At 38.5% G+C, this 20,925-nt stretch overlaps 1 protein-coding gene across 6 annotated transcripts in view; it reads right to left on the bottom strand.

The window, feature by feature from the left end:
• The window catches only part of UBE3C (ubiquitin protein ligase E3C), a 126,034-nt gene that overhangs the window by 63,501 nt on the left and 41,608 nt on the right, over window positions 1-20,925 (bottom strand). For all 6 annotated transcript variants that reach the window (XM_025450798.3, XM_049094612.1, XM_025450848.3 and 3 more), the window contains 4 exons: window positions 17,581-17,768; window positions 7,405-7,491; window positions 3,297-3,454; window positions 2,909-3,141 (listed from right to left, as the gene is read on the bottom strand). In XM_025450798.3, coding sequence (XP_025306583.1) covers window positions 2,909-3,141; window positions 3,297-3,454; window positions 7,405-7,491; window positions 17,581-17,768 — 666 coding nt within the window. The remainder of the gene's footprint in view (window positions 1-2,908; window positions 3,142-3,296; window positions 3,455-7,404; window positions 7,492-17,580; window positions 17,769-20,925) is intronic.

The following is a 20,925-nucleotide window of genomic DNA, read 5'->3' as shown; positions in this document are numbered from 1 at the left end:
GAAAACTGCTGTATTTTTAAAGACAACAATATCCTCCAGGATGTTTAAAACACTACAAAATTATTTCTTAGAGTACCCATTTTATTTGGGAGTCAGAAACAAAACAAAAAACACCTTTGAAGGTGGAAAAGGACACTACACAGCTCTATAAGAACAAAGGGCATATTGTTTTTGTTTAACATGGATAATTAATGGTGGCACTTGAGGGTCATGTTAGGTATTGCTGCTGTTTTAATTTCCACTTAAAAAAAATTCTTTCTGAAACTGAAAAATGAAATCAGCCACTAAGAAAGCAAACATCCCTCGTAACACAGACCTCTATCTCTCATACAGATGTGTGTAGATGAGAGAGGCATGAAGAAGGTCTTTCCTCTTCCCAGAGACTTTCTTCCTTGCAGGTGACTCCGACTTAGGCTGATAGCTGCACACAAAGGGATACCAAACAGGACTTCCTATCTCCTCATAGGGCTAAAGTAATTATAGCTATAAATTACACTTCAAGAGGAGTTTATAAATTTGATAAATGCATAAACTGTTTTAGCAGTGTCAATGCAGGGCTTAGCAACTGACCTCAATTCTTATAGTGACAAAGAAAGATGACTCTCTCCACTTAAAATTCTATGTTCTGTGACCAGCCAACAGAGCTTCTCACAGATATTAGTTTGAAAGGACCATCATAAGACTGAAAAATGAAAATGGTTGGTGGTTGAAGGAGTCAGGTCTCATCATTTGCAATTCTGTCAAAATCAGTGGAAGGCAGGAAATCACTGGCAAAATGCTGTTACCTTCTTCAGTTGATTCTACCTTGAACTCTTCAACTTAAATTTGGCACTAAAATCATGAAAAATGCTAACATTCTGTGCTAGTACTTTCCAGAGGGCGATGCCGATTAGCAGCTGAGTTTAAGTGCTGGTTCTACCCCTACTGGCTATGTGAGCTCATCTGTAAAATGAGAGTAATAATAGCATTTTCCTGGTAGAATTATTGTGTTCAATGAATCAGTATATGTAAAGCCCTTAGATTACTGCCTGGGACACACTAACCACTGAGGGGGATTCTTTATCTCATATTAAGGATAATTTTTTCTTAAAAGAAAAACTAGTAGCAGCTGAACCTTTCTCTACAACTCAAAGACTATGTGCCTTGATTTTTCATTACCTTTTGGGCTCAGCTTACTAGCAGATAGTATGAGAAAGTTTGGGTTTTTTTTTTACCCTTCAAAGAACAGGAATCCTGTTCAAAAAACTATCTTCAAACAATTCTGTCCTAAACTCAGAAGGTCTTTGTAACACCTGAATTTCAAACCTAAAACAATCCCATACCAAAAAAGTGGACCTTCACCTTCACTCAATCAAGTGGTAATGAGTCATTTTTGAGGCATAAAAAAAAATTCACTATGAAATTTTCATTTAATGCTTAAACAAAATAAAATAGGGCCAGGGGAAAATGTCTTCTATAGCATTATTAAATCCTGAGATTTCTAGGTCCTAAAGATAAGCCTGTCATATGAAAATTATGAAATTCTCAATAGGTGCTATAAAATAATGAGATTATCTGATACTGTACACAAAACCTGATATCCTAATATAATGGAAAGCTTTATTAACAAAGATCCCAGAGTTTAATTAAATACTTGAGGAAAAACACATATGCTACCATAATATACATATCCAGCAAAGTTTACCTAAGAACTGTGAGTTTGAAATGGGTCAGACAGCTTATTTTTAACTTAGAGAAGTTGCAAAATTGTCAATCTTTAAGAAGGGAGGATATATTAAGAGTCCAACATGTGACCTTTAAAGTTTACTTGGGAATATAGAGATAGGTAATTAAAATAAATTGTGCAAACATATATTACATCAATCTGCACAAATTATAAATTCAATGATGCATTAGTACTGTGTTCAGTGCAATCAAAACATTATCAGTTACTCTCACTGCTACTAATGCTCATGCTCATAAGTGAAATGTGTTGTAAAATCAGGCAGAATGGGCTGGATAGAGACTATCGTGCACTCGTAGGATGAATAAGCAGTCCTTAATTAGCCCATCAGGTTAAGTGCAAGCATTAATGGGCCTTTCCTAAAGTCTAGCTTGACATCTTTCTCCAAACATGGCCAAGAAGAAAGTTCCATTAGCAATATTAATACAAGCTTAGTTGATCATTTTCATTCAATTAACTTCTTTCAATTAAATAGATAGCTTGACAAAAGCAGTGATAAAAGACCTGAAGGGACAGCTGATGACTCGAGCTGCACATTAGTGTGCGAGGGGTCACGGGTATTAAACGGACTGTAAATCCAGCATTCAATTTGGAAAATGCACTTCTTCTGCTCTCACTACTTTAATGAGCGATTTTAGCTGACTAGATGTGTTTGCTGCAGAAATTTCATGGCAAGTCAAGCACCCTTTTTCTTTTCTTTTTTTCTACCCCACAGTTATATTCTCAGCAGCGATGACTTTCTGCCAGTGCTCCAGCCACAGTAACTCATAACTTCTCTTTCTGAATGGTTAAAAATGAAGATATTTAAAAATAATTTATATGCAACTTGCATTACACTAATGACCTTATCCTCCACCTTTGTTAATCAATTTTTGAAAAGATCAAAAAATAAAATCTGTAAGAGATCGTTTAGTGAAAAATGAAAATACTGAAACATTTTATTTATACTTCATCTTGTCACTCAAAGTACTCAGCAATTTACAAACAATACATGCAACAATGTAAAAACAAGGGTTTCAAAGACGGCAGAAGTAAAATGAAAATGACTCTTCATTTAAAAAAGTTTTGCAAATTAAAAATTATGCATAAAACAAAGCGGTACTTCTATTCTTATGAAACAGGTCAGAACACATCTGTACATCACTTGACCTCAGTAAAACACACACACACCCATATACTCTATACCTTAAATAATTGAATCCATCGTTTCTGTTCCATCTGTATACACTGCTGCATTTCAGAATTAGTCGTAACTCCAATACTTTGAAATGCTGTAATATATTCTTCTCGAACTTCTGGTTTTGTTTCTGGATAAGCCAACTTGATGATCCCTAAGCATGCATCTCGAAGGCAGCGAGACAACATTATTAGTTCTTCTAGAGTAAAAGGCATCATTGATGATTGTCTTTGACCTACAACTGGAAAACATAATCCAATATTCTATCATATTTGAGGTTTTTTTTTTTTTTCATTTCTTAACAAAGTGAAAGACTCAAGAGGCTTAAAACTTTTCTATCCACGAAAATGGATAGTCCATGAAGCCAGCAAAAAATGGATTCCTCAAAACTCTTACCTTCTATGGGATCTCCAAAGAATTCATTGTCATGTATGGAAATTAGCGAGTGACTGAACAGAGAGCTAAACAAGTAGAAGAGAGGGATGATCCGACTGGAGTCTTCCAAAGACATGGGGGAGCCCCTCGAGATCACCTGGAGCAGTGGCACCACAGACCTTGAAATGGCAAGACAAATGTGACTTCAAGATTGGTTTCAATTTGGGAATGAATTAAGACATGATATCAGGGAAATATAATCAGGGAAAACAACACTCATATTAGCAATTAAACTACTTAAAGGGAAGGTAAAGTCTTTCTAACAATATGGGTTTGTAAAGAGCTCAAATTACAAAGACCCACTGCTATTAACTAACGTTCCTGCTATTATGATCAACTGGGAGGACGCCCTTACTGAGAGTGAGCCAGTGGTCCCCAGAGAGAGGGTTATAGTGAGTAATGCCACTATTAAAGACACACACTTTTTTTTTTTTTTAAGATTCTATTTATTTATTCATGAGAGAGAGAGAGAGAGAGAGAGAGGCAGAGACACAGGCAGAGGGAGAAGCAGGCTCCATGCAGGGAGCCTGATATGGGACTCGATCCCAGGTCCAGGATCACACCCTCGGCCGAAGGCAGGCGCTAAACCTCTAAGCCACTGGGGCTGCCCCACACTTAACTTTTATGTTGAAAACGGTCCCCTTTCTCCCCTCTCTACCTACCATATTTAACAAAGTCTCATGAAAATTTTATCCAGTTACTTATATTTAGGAACACTCAAGACAGGTGAATATTGAACCCTGATTCAAACCTTTAGGAACAAAGTTTCCCCTCTTGTATGCTGGGTCTTGATTCTATTATCCAAGCTTATTTACCAGCTCCTGTTACTTCTCCTTTTACCAGGACGCTTGAGACATTGTGAGCTATTAAATTTACTTCTTCTACCTAGAATCTATTCCCTTTCTCTCTTGGTTAAATGTGGTTCCTTGTCTTGTTGAACATTCAGTGACCAGAGGTTCACCTATAAGTTCTTTCCAATCTGTAACACCCCATGGTCACCTACAGCATGTCCTATGAACCCTGAGCTAGCAGATGTTGTTGACAAGATCACTTTCTGATCTTCATCCATGTATGCTTATGCCTTGAATCTCTATTTCCACAAAACCACAGGTTTAGATGAGCTGTGATTAGGAGTAAGGATTCACAAATTACCAACTTGTTGCCCACCACTGCCAAAAGTTATGTGAAAGAGCAAGGCAGAAGTTAAGGCCAGGCTAATGGGGCCTTGGTGAACCGGCCTGAACCATTTGGAGCTTTATATCTCCACAGGGCCCACTTGAGGGGAAAGCACTGCTACCAACAGGGCTATGAGAACAGGGACCCAGATGTGCAGCCTGAACTTCATTCTCACAGAGAAGAAACATATTCCAAACATCTTCCTATCTTGATCCAGAACATGCCTTACTGCTCTGTCAGTCACAGCACTTAGCCCAGCTGAGTGAAGCAATGGATGAAAGTGGTCTGTCCAAAATAAAAGCTCAGTGAGAACATATAAAAAGGGACAAAGTACAACTGTTCTACCTCATGGCCAAAGTCAGGATGACATGTAAGGATAAAAGAGGCATGTGGGCTCCCCTTGAACTGGCAAGTGTTGAGAGGGTGGGAGCCCTCCTCACCCTCCTGAGTTACTCCCCACCAGCCTAGTACTGGGTCATTTACAACACAAAATTTTGTTGACATAGAGAAGAAAAAAAGCTTAATGTCCTACGTGTCACTGATATTAGTAAAAATTTTTTGTATCTCCTGGTTCCCTTGCAGAACTACACAAACAATAGAGGACAGTGATGAGTAAATGCTATTCAGGGGGACACAGTACAGGCTGTTACTGGCTGCCAAGGTGGAGAAGGTAATCCTGAACCTCGAACAGGGACACGCCAGCCCCCAGCTGTCACCCATCCTGGCACTTAACCATCACCATCAGTTACGCACATATATGACAGTATGTGCAACATGCTCACAATGGGATTCCCTAAAACAAGATGGGGGTAATTATTCAACATCAGCTTATTTTTTGTTTAACCCCCATAAGGTAAACAAAAAGAATTAATCATTTTTATCTTAATGACAGAAAATGTGACTGACAAGGAGGGTCAGATGTGTGCCTGTGGTCTCCTCCAGCAGAGATGTAAATGAAGCATGTTTCTTGATTCTCTGCTGGCCACTTTATGCCATAAACATTGACTCAAATATTCCTCTGAAAACAGGTCAATCTCAAAGACTTATGTGCAAATAAAAATCCCTAATTTACTATAATGGAAAAGACATTGATTCAGAGCTTGGAGAGTTGGCTGGTACGTGAGCATCCTTGAGAATGCAGATAGCTCTGCACCTGTGGACTCACCCTCTATGTGAGCGCCCCCATGCTGGGTCTGTGGCACCACTTCCCCTTCAATGAGCACTTCTCTTCTACAGAAGTTGCTCCTGAATGCTTTCTTGCCAAAAAAGAATTTTAGGAGTACTACTTACTACTGGTGTCAGTGTGACAAGAAACGGGTAATTTATAATCAAAACAGTCTGCACAGAATTTTGATTATAAGCAGGTAAGTCCTCCACACCAGCTTTGGGATCAGAAGAATGACAGCCTAAGCTGTGACTCAGCCAAGCCCCTAATGTGAGCCTCTGGTAAAGAAAGGTATGTCTAACAAAGACAAACCAGCTGTCTGTGTGTTCCTGCAACTTCAGCTGCACCTCAACCACCCAGGAGTCTATGAGGTAACAGAGCCCTGGACTGTTAAATCCAGGCCACTGTCAGGTCTCAGGTGTTAACAAGGAAATGCACATTTTCACATGCTTCTGAGATGACCATTACACTCTCTAGAACTTATAAGTCCCAGTGTAAGTCTCATTATGAAACTATTTCCCAATTAACTCAACACCAGTTTCAGAAAAATCAGGCATTCCAACTTAAATGTTATTCTAATAGTAAACTCAAGAAACTTACAGTGTGTTAATACAGTACTAATATATATATCCCATCATATGTTTCTTGAGGGACTTTATTTTAATTAAACAAGTAAAATGAAACCAAAATACTCAAACTGGCTTTTAAGAAATAATGAGTTTTAAAAATTTTGTATAACTTTATATACTCATAAAGTAATACTGATAGTTTAATATAATTAGTAATATGTCATTTTTATTTCACACACACTCCATTTCCTTACCAAGAGACAAATGCCATAAACAAATAGGCAATCATCAGGCAGAGCTATGGTAGGGTCTCTGTTGCTAAGCTCAAACAGTTTGAGGCTAGTGATAATTTCCTGTTCCAGCAATCCCTGATCTCTTGTGCTAAATAAACCTGTCATATGCCGAGGCACAGGGGGTGGGGTGGGGAAGACAGGAAGATAGTCCCTTCCAAACTCTTGCCCTAAAACTGAGATGTATCTTTCCTTCATTGGACAGGCTGCAGACCACTGTAATCACTAGCAGAGTTAGTTGCATTTTGGAAGTTTAGTCTCTGGTTCCGGGTCACACACTCATCTTTTCCTACTACAGCAGAGAGGAGTTGGCTTGGACTCCTGACAGAGGAGAGATTCAATGAGGCACTAGGCTAGGTCAGCTCACCATGAAGGACATCTGAATATTAAATGTTCTGTTAAATACACATTCAACTAAAATATTCTTATTAAAGATTTCAGATCTCAAGTTGCATAATGATTCATAAGAGAAAAATCAAATTATATAAATAAAAAGTTTCAAAACCCAACTTCCACAATATTTAATATGTTTTAATGCCTGTATTGGTGTTAAATTTGCCTCCACTGTTTTCACTATTAAAAACATATGAAAAAAAAGAAAAAAAAAATAAAAATAAAAAAAAAACATGAAAGTCATGGTTTTAAAAAAACAACTAGGATATTAAAAACAAACTGACTCTCAGATAAAGCCATACTCTTCATGTATACAGATAAACAATTGTAAAATTAGGCATTAATTTCTTCTTTTTATAAAATTGCAACCATCTAGAATTTTTCTTACATAAAATAAGTAGATCTTACAATATTTTTAACTCGATCATCACTTTCCACGTACTTAAACTCAGTTTATAGGTTCATGTGATACATACCCTGTGATCATCCGTGTTGTCATGGAAGAAATGAGAAACCAAAGATGTCTCAGAAACCTGGCATTAAAGGCTAGACTGTAGAGAAGCCTAAGAAGGGAATGGGAGAAAATAAGTGGGAATAAACAGATACTCAACATATTTCTACAAAATTAAAGAAAGCGATAAAATGAAGATAGTGTACAACTTAGAAACATCTACATTAAGCCCACCAACAGCATGCATCCCGCACCAGGCTCTTGCTGAGGGCAACACACACTAACACCGCGATTGCTGCAGAAGGCATCGATCCACGGGTGCTGTTCCAGAGCTAGCCGGTCCTGAGCCGGGGCCACGAGGTCCACCCCAAGAAGAAGAGACGGGCTGTTTTAGAGGACAAGCTGAGTGTGCTCACCCTCTGAGTATGTATCGTATGCTCTAATATTATATGTTACTAATATAAATTAAAATTGTTTTAAATATTAATTTTAAGTCACCATTCTTGAACAAACACATAAAAATGTGCTTTTTAATGCTAACTAGCATCTCAAATAGAATTCAAATCTAAAAGTATATTTTTAAGGTTTTTAAAAAAAACCCTCTTGTATAATATCAATTTGATTAGGGGCACCTGGGTGGCTTAGTCAGTTGGGCATGCCTTCGGCTCAGATCATGATCTCAGAGACCCCAGATCTAGCCCTGCATTGGGTTCTCTGCTCAATGAGGAGTCTGCTTCTCCCTTTCCCTCTGCCCCTCCCCTTTCTCTCTCTCCCAAATAAATAAAATCTTTTAAAAATATATCAATTTGATTAAAAAGACTAAAAAAACTGTGGATAAAGTGCAGAAGCCTAGGGGTGCCTGAGTGGCACAGTTGGTTGAGCTCCCGACTCTTGGTTTTGGCTTGGGTCATGATCTCAGGGTTGTGAGATTGGGTTCCATGCTCAGTGTGTAATCTGCTTGAGACTCTCTCTACCCCTCCTCCCTACACTCTCTCTCTCTAATAAAATAAATAAATCTTTAAAAAAAGAGAAGTCTATTTAACTCTGTGGTATACTGCATTTTTGTAATAGGATACACTTTCTCATCACAGTGTTATAATCAGAAAAAAACCAACATAAGACATTTTTAGAAGTGTAGGATTCAAAAATTAAATTCAAACTTATAAGACTAAATCACAGTTAAAAAGGTTTAGGATAGTAGGAAAACATGCCTTTAAGAAAGGATTGTCACCTTGCTTTAGAATCATCTCAGAAGAAACAATAAAGTAAAAGAGCAAAAACATAGGTGGTTTAGGTGAACAGAGTTGGAGAATACAAACATTGTCAGTTCAATCACAGGATGTGTTAGAAATGATCCTGGAATGAAAATGTGCAGATAAAAATACTAAGAGGGCAGAACCCCATGTTTTTTGTTTGTTTGTTTGTTTTGTATTTTTAAAAGATTATTTATTTATTTATTTATTTATTTATTTATTTATTCATTCATGAGACACACAGAGAGAAAGGCAGAGACACAGGCAGAGGGAGAAGCAGGCTCCATGCAGGGAGCCCAATGTGTGACTCGATCCCAGGACCCTGGGGTCACGCCCTGAGCCAAAGGCAGACGCTCAACCACTGGGCCACCCAGGTGCCCCAGAACCCCATGTTTTAAATATCTGCAAATCACCTAGTCTTATATACTTTTCCTGGGATGTTGGAGCTAACAGGATTAAATCGCTGGATTTTCATGGTGGAAGAGACATCAGAGCCAGCTTGTAGCAAGAATAAGCAGCAGGCTCCTGAGTCCCAGAGGGCTCCTCTCTTTCCTCCTCCTATCTCCACTAGCCCCCACGATCTCCCAAGACCACTTCCACTTGTCTTGGTAAGAAACGGCCATTACCAATGACTGGATGATCTCACCAAAAACACTATGCTGTGTGCATCTGCAGTTCTCCATGCATTTAATTATAGTTACTATAACTTGTACAGTAAATGTAATACATAGTATTTTAACAGACTGAATTCTATAAGGAGTGCATTAATTTAAATGTCCACTGTAGAAGTGAACAGTTTAGACAAGTGAGTCACTTTTCAACACAAATATCTCAAAATTGATTATTTTCCTGCATTCAATCCAAAATATCAGATACATTCTTCAGTATTAGCATTTTCTGAGTACACAATGGCGATTAAGGAGTACTGGTTTTAAAGAATCCAATCTCGGGCAGCCCTGGTGGCTCAGCGGTTTAGCGCTGCCTTCAGCCCAGGGTGTGATCCTGGCGACCCGGGATCGAGTCCCACATCAGGCTCCCGGCATAGAGCCCGTTTCTCCCTCTGTTTGTGTCTTGCCTCTCTCTTTCTCTCTCTCTCTTTCTGATGAATAAATAAAAATTAAAAATCTTAAAAAAATAAATAAAAAATCCAATCTCATTGTAGTGTGGTGCATTTTGAGATTTCCAAATGGCTATAAAAGCATAGTCATTTACAAACCAGTGAGAGCAGGAAAGAGTATGTGAAGTTGACCTGGAATCCTGAAACCTCAGCTACAAACAGTATATCAGAACACTCGGTCCACCCGCTCTGCAATGCCACAGAGGCCACAAGCAATCTGTGCTCATCGGGATGTGATGGGGTTGCCACTCAGACATATGGTGATTCTAGGAGTGCATTAGATCTGTCACAGGTGCGTGCTGGGACAAAGAGGTAACAACACAACACTCAGTCATATGAAAAAGCTCAACTGGGTGAGTTTCAAAAGTAGTTAGAGAAATGTTAAAAAACCATGTTTTCCAACATGCTGAATCCCTGTCATTAATGTGTAAGCAAATTCCCACCTAAACTTCCCACTTCCAAAAACAAAAGGACTCCCCTGTTGCACATGAGAGCTGTACTGGTAGCTGTACTACCATCCCTGAAAATGCTGGCCACACACCTAACACGCAGAGAGTGTTAAATTTGACTTTCCTGCCTTTACGGACCTTTATATACTATGAAGGATGCCGAAACAACATATAAGACGTAGAGAGAAGAAAGCTATGAAAAACACAAAAGAATTTTGGAAGGTAGTATTTGTCTTATTTCTCTTTCATCAAGAAACTGAGTTCTTCTAAAAATTGCATTATCTAGTATAATTTTACTGACAGCAATAAGATTTCTTAAAATTGTTACATATAAATACTAAAACTTAGTATCTAAAAAAAACTGAGAAATTATATATTTTCAATGTGTGTCTCCTTTGCTCTTTTTTCTTTTTTTTAACTGATACTCTCCACTCTGTTTTATTTATTTATTATTTTTTTAAGATTTAATTTATTTATTTGACAGAGAGAACATAAGCAGGGGGAGTGGCAGGTGGAGAGAGGGAGAAGCAGGCTCCCTGTGGAGCAGGGAGCCCAACATGGGACTCGATCCCAGAATCCTGGGATCATGACCTGAGCCAAAGGCAGACGCTTTACTGACTGAGCCACCCAGCTGCCCCTGCTCTTCTAGGAGCAACACGACAATATGGCCTAAGAGCATTAGCAACATTTCATCCCAAAATAACCAGACTTAATGCTCTGGGATAAATCCTCCAGATATTATGTGGACACATGTAAACAGAAATGGGTCCTCCCAGTACATTCTGACAGTTTTCCCCGTAAGATTATAATTACCATCTTTCCACATTGAAATATATATATATTTCTGAAACACCATTTTAACAGCTACACATTTCAAAAGTTGTATCTCAGGTTACCTTTGAAACAACTGTATTTCATAAATTCATCACTCAATAAAAAATAAAATAAATTATTAAACATTTTTCTAAATCACTGAAGGTTATTTAGTTTGGAACCTTACTGCTAAAAAGTAAAGAAGTAACATGTTCTTTATATATACTAAGTTTTATTTAGCTGAGATAACCCTATGAGTTACTTAGTAAAGGGCAACCTTTTCAACCTGAGTCATAAATTCAGGCCAGCTGTCTGCAGGGACTACTAAGTCATTAAAGAGAACACAGAGGAGGAGAGCAGTGCACACATAGGCAGGAAAGGCATTCTTAGACACTTCCTCTGTATGCGAAGGTGTCCCAGGTAAAAGAAAAAGACAAGCCAGCCGACCAAAGTGCAGATGTAATACTTTGTGTATTCCTGCTGTATCACTTTATTGACAAAGTAACATTAAAAAACACATATAACATTTCACCTCTGAGATAATACAAGATTAAAAATACACTATAAATTTCCTTTACTATTATAAAATTTTTGAGACATATTTCAGTTTAAGGCAATTTGCCAAAGAATTTCTTTTCACAAACTGAAAACCAGTGTTAAGAAATGGTAAGGAAAACATCCAATGTAACAAATGTTACTTTCCCCATTTTAATGAAACTGTAGTATGGAAAAGTTCAGTTTACAGATCTGTTCATTTTTAAATAAAAGCAGTTGTCAGGAGAAAGGGAACTGTGTAAACTGGTAGTGGTTTTATTTATTTATTTAACACTACTCTTAAAAAATACACGTATGAAGATCAACACAGGCTGCTTTTCTCAAGGTCACTTGTGTTTCCTGTGAATCAGCTGTCACTCATAAATGTTTAGAAAATTCTCAGAAGTTTCAAAACTCACTTGTTTCTTTGACCAAATCAAGACCACTTTATTAATCTGATGTGTCTAACAATTGTCAATTAGTTTATAAACTACATATGATGTCAAAATAGATTTAATAATAAAATCATTATGTATTAAAATATTTAAAAGCTCACAAATCGGGCAGCCCAGGTGGCTCAGCGGTTTAGCGCCGCCTTCAGCCCAGGGCGTGATCCTGGAGACCCGGGATCGAGTCCCACGTCAGGCTCCCTGCATGGAGCCTGCTTCTCCCTCTGCCTGTGTCTCTGCCTCTCTGTCTCTCATGAATAAATAAATAAAATCTTTAAAAAAATAAAAATAAAAGCTCACAAATCTGGGATGCCTGGGTGGCTCAGTTGGTTAAGTGCCTTTGGCTTAAGTCATGATCTCGGGGGTCCTCGATTGAGCCCCATATTGAGCTCTATGCTCAGTGGAGAGTCTGCTTCTCACTCTTCCTCTGCTCCCCTCATGCTCTCTTTTTCTCCTCTCTCTCTCCAATATATAAATAAAAATCTTAAAAAAAAATAAAAGCTCACAAATCTTATTTGGCCTCTATCATAGAAAATTCTAACACAAATCAAAAACAAATCAAATGTATTAATTATACTGAAAATAACATTGATAATAAAAGCAAGCGTGAAGGGGGATCCCTGGGTGGCTCAGCGGTTTGGTGCCTGCCTTTGGCCCAGGGAGCAATCCTGGAGTCCCGGGATCGAGTCCCACGTCGGGCTCCCGGCGTGGAGCCTGCTTCTCCCTCCTCCTGTCTCTCTCTCTCTCTCTCTCTCTCATGAATACATAAATAAATAAATAAATAAATAAATAAATAAATAAATAAATAAATAAATAAATAAATCTTAAAAAAAAAAGCAAGCATGAAATCACAGGAAAAAGTAAATTTCTCTCTGTAGGTACCTAGTCTCAATATTTTCAAAAGAAAATTGTAAAAATTTGTTTACAAAAATATGAACAGGATAATCTGCAATATAAAACAAACACTAATCTGTGTTTTTCTCCACTGAAGCCATGTGCATAATTATGCTACCTCAAATGATTACAGACATGAACTTGCAAACCAGAATTTTAAAAATGTCCATTACTTGATAGTGCTCAGAAAACAGATGGGACAACAGCCATGTGCTTCCAGGCACACAATTATCTAAACCACAATTAATAACATAAAATACAATTAAGCCACCTCATTCTATTAGTTTTTGATAGAAAAACAAAGCACATGTTGCAATAAAACTGATCTGTGAGGCCTTGTGATTTGATGTATTTAAAAGGAAACCACAGGGAAATTAAAATAGCAACCTTTGTGATCCCTAAACACTACCTTTTAAATCTCCATTTCAAAGGTTTTAGAAATCCATGGAACAGAAGAGGCGTGCACCAAGAACAAGTCCACCTAGCACCTAGGGTGTACACCCCCTCCCGACGTCAGCACTAACAGAAGTGCCTGCCATAAAATGAAAATGTCACTGCAAAGTGGAATTACAGGTGAAATCTGTGTATAACTCAGGAAGGCCTCCAATAGATGATAACCTTAGCATGAATCTAACAGACAACTGAGCCAAGAAAGACAAGGAGGGAAGATGCATTTTGGACAGAGTCTAGCAGAGGCAAAAGGGTACTGGTCTGAGATACAGGGGAGACAGAAAGCCAGCATGAGCACGTTTGGGGCAGAGAGGTAATCAAACACCTGATAAGTGAAGGATGCAGAACAAATCAATAAACTAAGGAATGTGAATTTTTCCTCAAAGCAAAGGGGATGCCTTGGCAGATGTCTGAACAAGGGAGTAAGTAACAGGGTTACATTTCTGACAATTCAGTTTGGCAAAAATAGAGTATAAAAATGTAGCCCTCACCTATCACAGTGACTGAATGCATGTACGGAATTACCAAGAAAGGAACGGATCTAAGCTTAAACTGTCCAACAGAACTTTCTGTGATGCTGGAAATGGTCTATGCTGTGCTATCTAATATGGTAGCCACTGGCCAGCCACACATGACCACTATGCACTTGAAATGTGGAGAGCTGTGTGGCCAAGGAACTGGGTTGGTACTTTCATTTAAGTGTAATTAATTTAAAGTGACATAGCCAAATTTTGCTAGTGGCTCCCCCAGCGTGACCTCCAGGTTTGGGGAAAAGATGCTAAACTCATTCTTAGGAAGTATAGAAGGGGTCTGAGGACGGTCCCTGTTATGCAGCTAAATAGGAGTCTGGAGCTCCAGAAAGTGGTTGATACCACTTCTATCACCCAGATAATCAATAGAGTAGGAAAAAACAAAGAAACTGAAGAGAAAAAGAATTCAAAGAAGTTCAGGAAACACTGAAACACAAAGAAGAGCCCTTGGAGGAAAAAGGAAAATGAGAAGCCCAAAAGCAATGGGGAATTCATGAGATCAGTGTCTGCAAAGCTAACAGGGGAGGAGGTTTGAGAAGAGGAAGAGCAGCCATGCGGTTGGCCATGGAGGGCTAGGCTTGCTAGGGGCTTCTTGGGGGGCCTATGGGGTCCCCCCGTCCCTGGCAGAGCAGGTAAGGTGTGGCCAGAAGAAGGGGGAAACAGAAAGGAAAAGTCCTCAGCTCTATGTGTAACAATTCTGAACAGCACAAATCCATCCGATGACACGCTAACCTACTATCTCCCGACTCGGATTTAGCCAGGGTTAACATTGAGCACTGGACACTGGCCACCTTCAAGTGTCCACTTAAGTGCCCACCTTTCTGGGTTTAGTTCTCTGGATACTGGGACACTGCCTTTTTGTTTTCCCTCTCACAATACAATCATGTAACATTCATCTTAAAAATAGTGAATATGTTTTCTTAGGAAAAAGTAATTCTACATCCAAATATTTATTCAAAGTACAAAATCCAATGGCAAGATTTACAAATTTTGTCTCATAAAAGGAGCTGGCAACTCATTTGTTACTTAATATTCTAAAATTTAAGTAATTCACATGATCTGAAACTCAAAACCATATCAAAAAACATACACTGATAGGCACCTGGGTGGCTCAGTGAGTTAAACATCTGCCTTCAGCTCAGGTCATGATCTCAGGGTCCTGGGATCAAGCCCCATGTCAGGCTCCCTGCTTAGCAGGGAGTCTGCTTGTCCTTCTGCCTCTCCTCACGCTCTCTCTCTCAAATAAATTTTTAAAAAAAATCTTTTTTTTTTCCCAACTTTTTTTTTTTAAGATTTTATTTATTTATTCATGAGAATACACAGAGAGGAGAGAGAGAGAGGCAGAGACACAGGCAGAGGGAGAAGCAGGCTCCATGCAGGGAGCCTGACGTGGGACTCGATCCCGGGTCTCCAGGATCACACCCTGAGCTGTAGGCGGCGCTAAACCGCTGAGCCACCGGGGCTGCCCTAAAAAAATCTTTAAAAAAATACAGAATACAGTGGAAAGGTCCATACTCTCCTCTTCCCTTGACTTCCCCAGCACAGCTAGACATGTAAATAATCAGTTTTAAGAATTTCCTGTGTATGCACCCAAGATTTTTTTTTAAGGTTTTATTTATTTATTCATGAGAGACACAGGCTCCATGTAGGGAGCCCGACGCGGGACCTGATCCTGGGTCCCCAGGATCACACCCTGATCCGAAGGCAGTGCCAAACCGCTGAGCCACCTGGGCTGCCTGCACCCAAGATTTTTTATGCAAATACAAACATACATTCCTACCTTTTCTACCATTCTGACACAAAAGTAGGTATTATTCATATTGTACCATAGCTTCCCTTCCTTCCCTATCAATGTAAAAGGAGTCTCCATGTTCCTTCATACATCCTGATTATCAATGTTAAACTGAAATTAAAATTGCAGGGGTGCCTGCGTGGCTCAGTTGGTTGAGCACCCAACTCTTGATTTCAGCCTAGGTCATGACCTCAGGATCCTGGGATTGAGCCCCGAGTTGGGTTCTGCACTCGGTATGGAGCCTGCTGGAGTTTCTCTGTCTCCCTCTCCCTCTGCAACAAATAATCTTTTTTTTTTTAAGATTTTATTTATTTATTCATGAGAGAGAGAGAGAGAGAGAGAGAGACGCAGAGACACAAGCAGAGGGAGAAGCAGTGCAGGCTCCCCACAGGAGCTGGATGTGGGACTCCATCCGGGAACTTTGGGATCGTGCCCTGAGCCAAAGGCAGATGCTCAACTGCTGAGCCATCCAGGCATCCCTAAATAAATCTTTAAAAAAAGGTGAAGAAGAAATTAAAATGGCAAATCTCAACCATGAAAGTAAGAGGGATTTATATGGGTCCAAAGGTGCTGACAGGGGTCATCAGCCCTGGAATTTATTAATCATCTTTTAAATACCTTAAAAAAATCCAAACAAACTTGAAAGCAGTGAAAATCTACCACAGTTAAAGGGAGCCTACTTGCTTTCATGAGCTATGAAAACATTCTAAATACTTAAAACCTAATGTATTTAAACCATAAATAAAATTCCTAGAGTAGTTTCTTAGAGGAAATAGGTGTTGTACTCATAAAATCAAGGCTACATATAAAGCTCCTTTACCCATTAAACACCTTTTGGAAACAGTTCACTAGTGAACCTCAGACGAGGGCAGTGATGCATTTAAATCCAGTAATTACTATCCAAAGCGATGGACTTTGTGCTACAATAAAAGCAAGGGTCCTAGATGAGCTGCTATGATCCTGAGATCTCACATCCTGCCCTAATGCAATTAGCCTCCAGAGAGCTAATTACCTAATCGAGGGATCACAGTTTCACGGACATCTTACTTCCTCCAACAGTAATAAACACCAGGGTGCTAAGAGAGCACCTGATTAGTTGGCTGCATTAGTGTTTACAAGGTAGTTTCAGCGGGTGATGTGTTCTCTGCATACAGTTCATTTCAAAGAATGCCTTCCTGAACAAGAGAAACCGCTCTTTTCACATTATGGGAAAGCATTTTATAAAGACAGAAAAGGATTCTTTAGGATAACGTAAATCGGGACCTATGTATTAAGAGGCAGCGCCTTTCAGCAGGTTGCCTGTATAACATCAGTCCCTTTGTTCCTACCACAACTACTACGAATCTTTGCGTGGACCCTGTTAAGTATTTGTCAAATTCTCAAGAAACTACTAAAGTATAACTCAAATTAGAGAGAGAAAAATAGTTCAACACTATGATCATACTTCCTCACCTCAGCACAAACTAGCCACATTCTAATTTGTTTTGTTTTGTCCCTTTTAAAAGTTTATTTCAAAGTTTTGAAAATCAAAAATTTCAGAGTGCTCAAGTTCTGAGGGCGATCTGATGAAAAGAGTGCTGTGGGAAAGCCTAAAAGATGTATGATATATTGGTACTATATAACACAGGCATGAGTTCAATGTTTAAAAGGGGGTTAGGGCTAAACTCCATTGTCATTTCCAAGATACTCGAGAAAAATACATTACTGGCTAGGAAGATGGATTCAAATAGTTATCAGCTGATTTAGAAAAGAAAAACACATTTTCATTTTCCAGGACATGCTTGAAGAGTTGAATGAACATCCTACACCATATTCTACCAGAAAGTAGCAGATAAAACCATCAGAGATGAAGACATAAACCAAGCCCAGGGTCTGGGGTTAACAGACCGCCATGCGTGCACAGCGCCCAAGGACACTTGCCTGACTTTGGGCACCACCATCCGATGCTGCACCATGAGTGTATGGCCAATCGACGCCATTAGAGTCAAAGCCTCCTCACTGGCCGAGTCCCTCCATACCAGGTTTAGCAGAGTGTTGGTCTGCTGCTTTGTGTCCAACTTCTTCAGACACTCCTCTGTTATGTATGGGACTGACAGTCGACCATCCTCCTAAAACACACCAGATACACTTGTCTAAGTTGATGATACTTTCTTAGAAATGAGCCTCTATGCTACAAACACACAGAAAATCTGATATTACTTCAAATGAAAATACAAAATAGGCATTATCTAAAAGTTACCCACATCATGATGGACAAATCAGTATCTCCCCAAATGCATCCACTAAAGTAATACGAGATTCTCTAGAGATCCACAGTCACTATCAATGTTAGGCACCAATTTTACCTAGAATAACAGAACTATAAATACTGTTTCTGCCTGATTTTTGTGATAATATTTTCAGTATTGACATCTTAAGAAAAATTCATTTCAGTTTTAGATACCATTGTACTAAGTAAGCATACATGTGTGAGAATTTATCATCTAACAGAATTTCCATTTTAAATTATTTGGGAGATAATAGTTAAAGCAAAATTAGCATATTAAAGAACTTAATTTTTTTTAATCAAATGAGATATATTTTACATATTAATTTCTCTAAAGATCCGATTTACTGAATAAAACCTGAACTGAGACACTATGCATTTACTTCTTCGGGGTATTAAGTCAAAGATACATAGTTTCTTCACATACATATATGTCCAAGTATATATATATATAAGACTATATACACAACACTGGGTATTGCTGACTACACTGTTTGGAAACTTAAATTGGTAATAATTTATGCAATTTATAATAATCTACCAAATAAAACACTGCTTTAGATAAAAGTAATGAATTCTATCTGCCAAACATGAATCTGTAAATAAGATGCACCTAATAAAGGAAGTTAGGAAAAAAGTATGTTGGTACTATTTTTGTACTGTACCTATTTAAAATACATTACACACAAACCAGAACTAAACCGATATAGAAACCTAAGAGTTTATATGAAATTTGACTCTGGAAAAATCTCATTTAATCAATTAGACTCTACATAATCATCATAGGAAAAAAGAGGCAGGATGCAAGCAACCATCAAAACATCTGACAGAAAAATATAGAAGAGATTTGGAGTCAAATCTGTGAGTACCTGGCCTATACCTGTGTCAATGGCTCTGAACCCAAATGTGGACAGGAAGGGAGAGATGATAATGCAAAGGAAAAATGAAGAGAAAAAAAATGAAAGAGAGAAATAAGTCATATATTAATACAGACCTTGAAACCCTTGTATATAAAGAAAGAAAAATATAGTAAAAATTCTCACAAATATAAGTAACAAAATCAAGCTATACTTTTTTTTTTTTTGCGGTTTATCAAAAAAAAATTTTAATGACTTTATGGGATGCCTAACCCATGAAATGGTTTACATGTCAAAGTCTTTCATTCAAAAACTTTAAAAGCTCTAAGCCAGAGCCACCTAGATGGCTCAGCAGTTGAGCTCTACTTTCAGCACAGGGTGTGATCCTGGAGTTCAGGGATCAAGTCCCGCATTGGGTTACCTGAGAGGAGCCTGCTTCTCCTTCTGCCTGTGTCTCTGCCCCCCTGTCTCTCTGTGTCTCTCATGAATAAATGAATAAAATCTATAAAAAAAAAAAAAAAGCTCTAAGCCATATATTCATCTATAGTTTTATGGGCTTTAAAAAATACATATTTTTAAATTTATTTATTTATTTATTCATAGAGACAGAGGAGAGAGAGAGAGACACAGGTAGAGGGAGAAGCAGGCTCCATGCAGGGAGCCTGACGTGGACTCGATCCTGGGTCTCCAGAATCAGGCCCTGGGCTGAAGGCGGTGCTAAACCGCTGAGCCACCCGGGCTGCCCAAAAAAGTGTCTTCTAAAAACAAAAATTTTCTCAACATTCCATCTATAGAATCCCACTTTTTTTAGCCATATAAAAATTCACATTTTTGTGTGCAGTTCTGAATTCTGACAGATGGAAGATTTCCAGCTTCCACCAAAACACTCAGTTTTGCCCCTTTGCAATTAACCCTTCCCCTAGCTGTAAGGGGCAACAACTCATCTGTTTCTTCTTATTGTTACTTTTTAAAACAAACTTTGCTAATCAAACTATTTGTATCAGAGGCAGTACTAACACATCCTTTCACTTCACAAGATCCTAAAGATTTACTTCCTCTGGTCCTCTGGAAAACCTGAGCCTCTTGAGTAGGTTCCTAACAACAACAAAATATTTAAACTTATTACAGCCATATCTCAAGTTATTTCAGTTCTGTAATTAAAAGAAAAAGAGGTATCACTGAAGACACACACATTGTGTGTGTATGATACAAAGCTTTTTATTCCTTGAAAATACACAGCAAACCAGGCGAGGTGAGAAAACGTGGGGTGGCATAGAGAGTATATGTGACCATGCACTCAAAATTCATTTTCAAATAAATCACAACTTTTGTCATCTACAAAACTGCCAAAAATTAACAGGAGACATTACCTGGTGTTCACAAGATAGGGTAAGAAGGGGGAGGGTGTGGCTGCTGATGGGTGTGGGTTTCTGTGTAGACAATGAAAATGCTTTACCAGAGTGGTGGTGGCTATGGTTAGGTTAATATACTGAGAAATCACTCAACTGAACATCACTTTAAAAGGGTGAATTTCATGGTCAAGTGTATCTCAATAAAGCTGCTATAAATTCTTAAAAATACAACAGTGCGGGGATCCCTGGGTGGCTCAGCGGTTTAGTGCCTGCCTTTGGCCCGGGGTGCGAAACTGGAGTCCCGGGATCGAGTCCCATATCGGGCTCCCTGCGTGGAGCCTGCTTCTCCCTCTGCCTGTATCTCTGCCTCTCTCTCTCTATGTCTATCATGAATGGATAAATAAAATCTTTAAAAAAAAAAATTAAAAAAAGTAAAATAAAATAAAATAAAATAAAATAAAATAAATAAAATAAAATAAAAAAATAAAATAAAATAAAATAAAATAAAATAAAATAAAATAAAATAAAATAAAAATACAACAGTGCTTGGCACACAGTAAGGGCCCTTCGTGAGAACCAGGAACTTTTTAACCTTAACACAATTTCCCTTCTAGGAAAACTTCCTAAGTAACAATTAGATTAATATACAGCATGGCCTACTCTGAATAAAAAACCTACACAACTATGTATCCCCACATATAGTTGTATGGACGGGCAAGAGAAGGTGCATCCTGGGTAGAAGAGCATCCCCAGTCCCCAGTGGCCAGGATGGTCATCTCTGGAAGGGCAG

Source organism: Canis lupus, chromosome 16 (assembly GCF_003254725.2).
Source record: "Canis lupus dingo isolate Sandy chromosome 16, ASM325472v2, whole genome shotgun sequence".
NCBI classification, from domain to species: Eukaryota; Metazoa; Chordata; class Mammalia; order Carnivora; family Canidae; genus Canis; species Canis lupus.
Note: the sequence above shows the minus strand (reverse complement) of the source record. Positions and strands in the feature narration are given on the sequence as shown.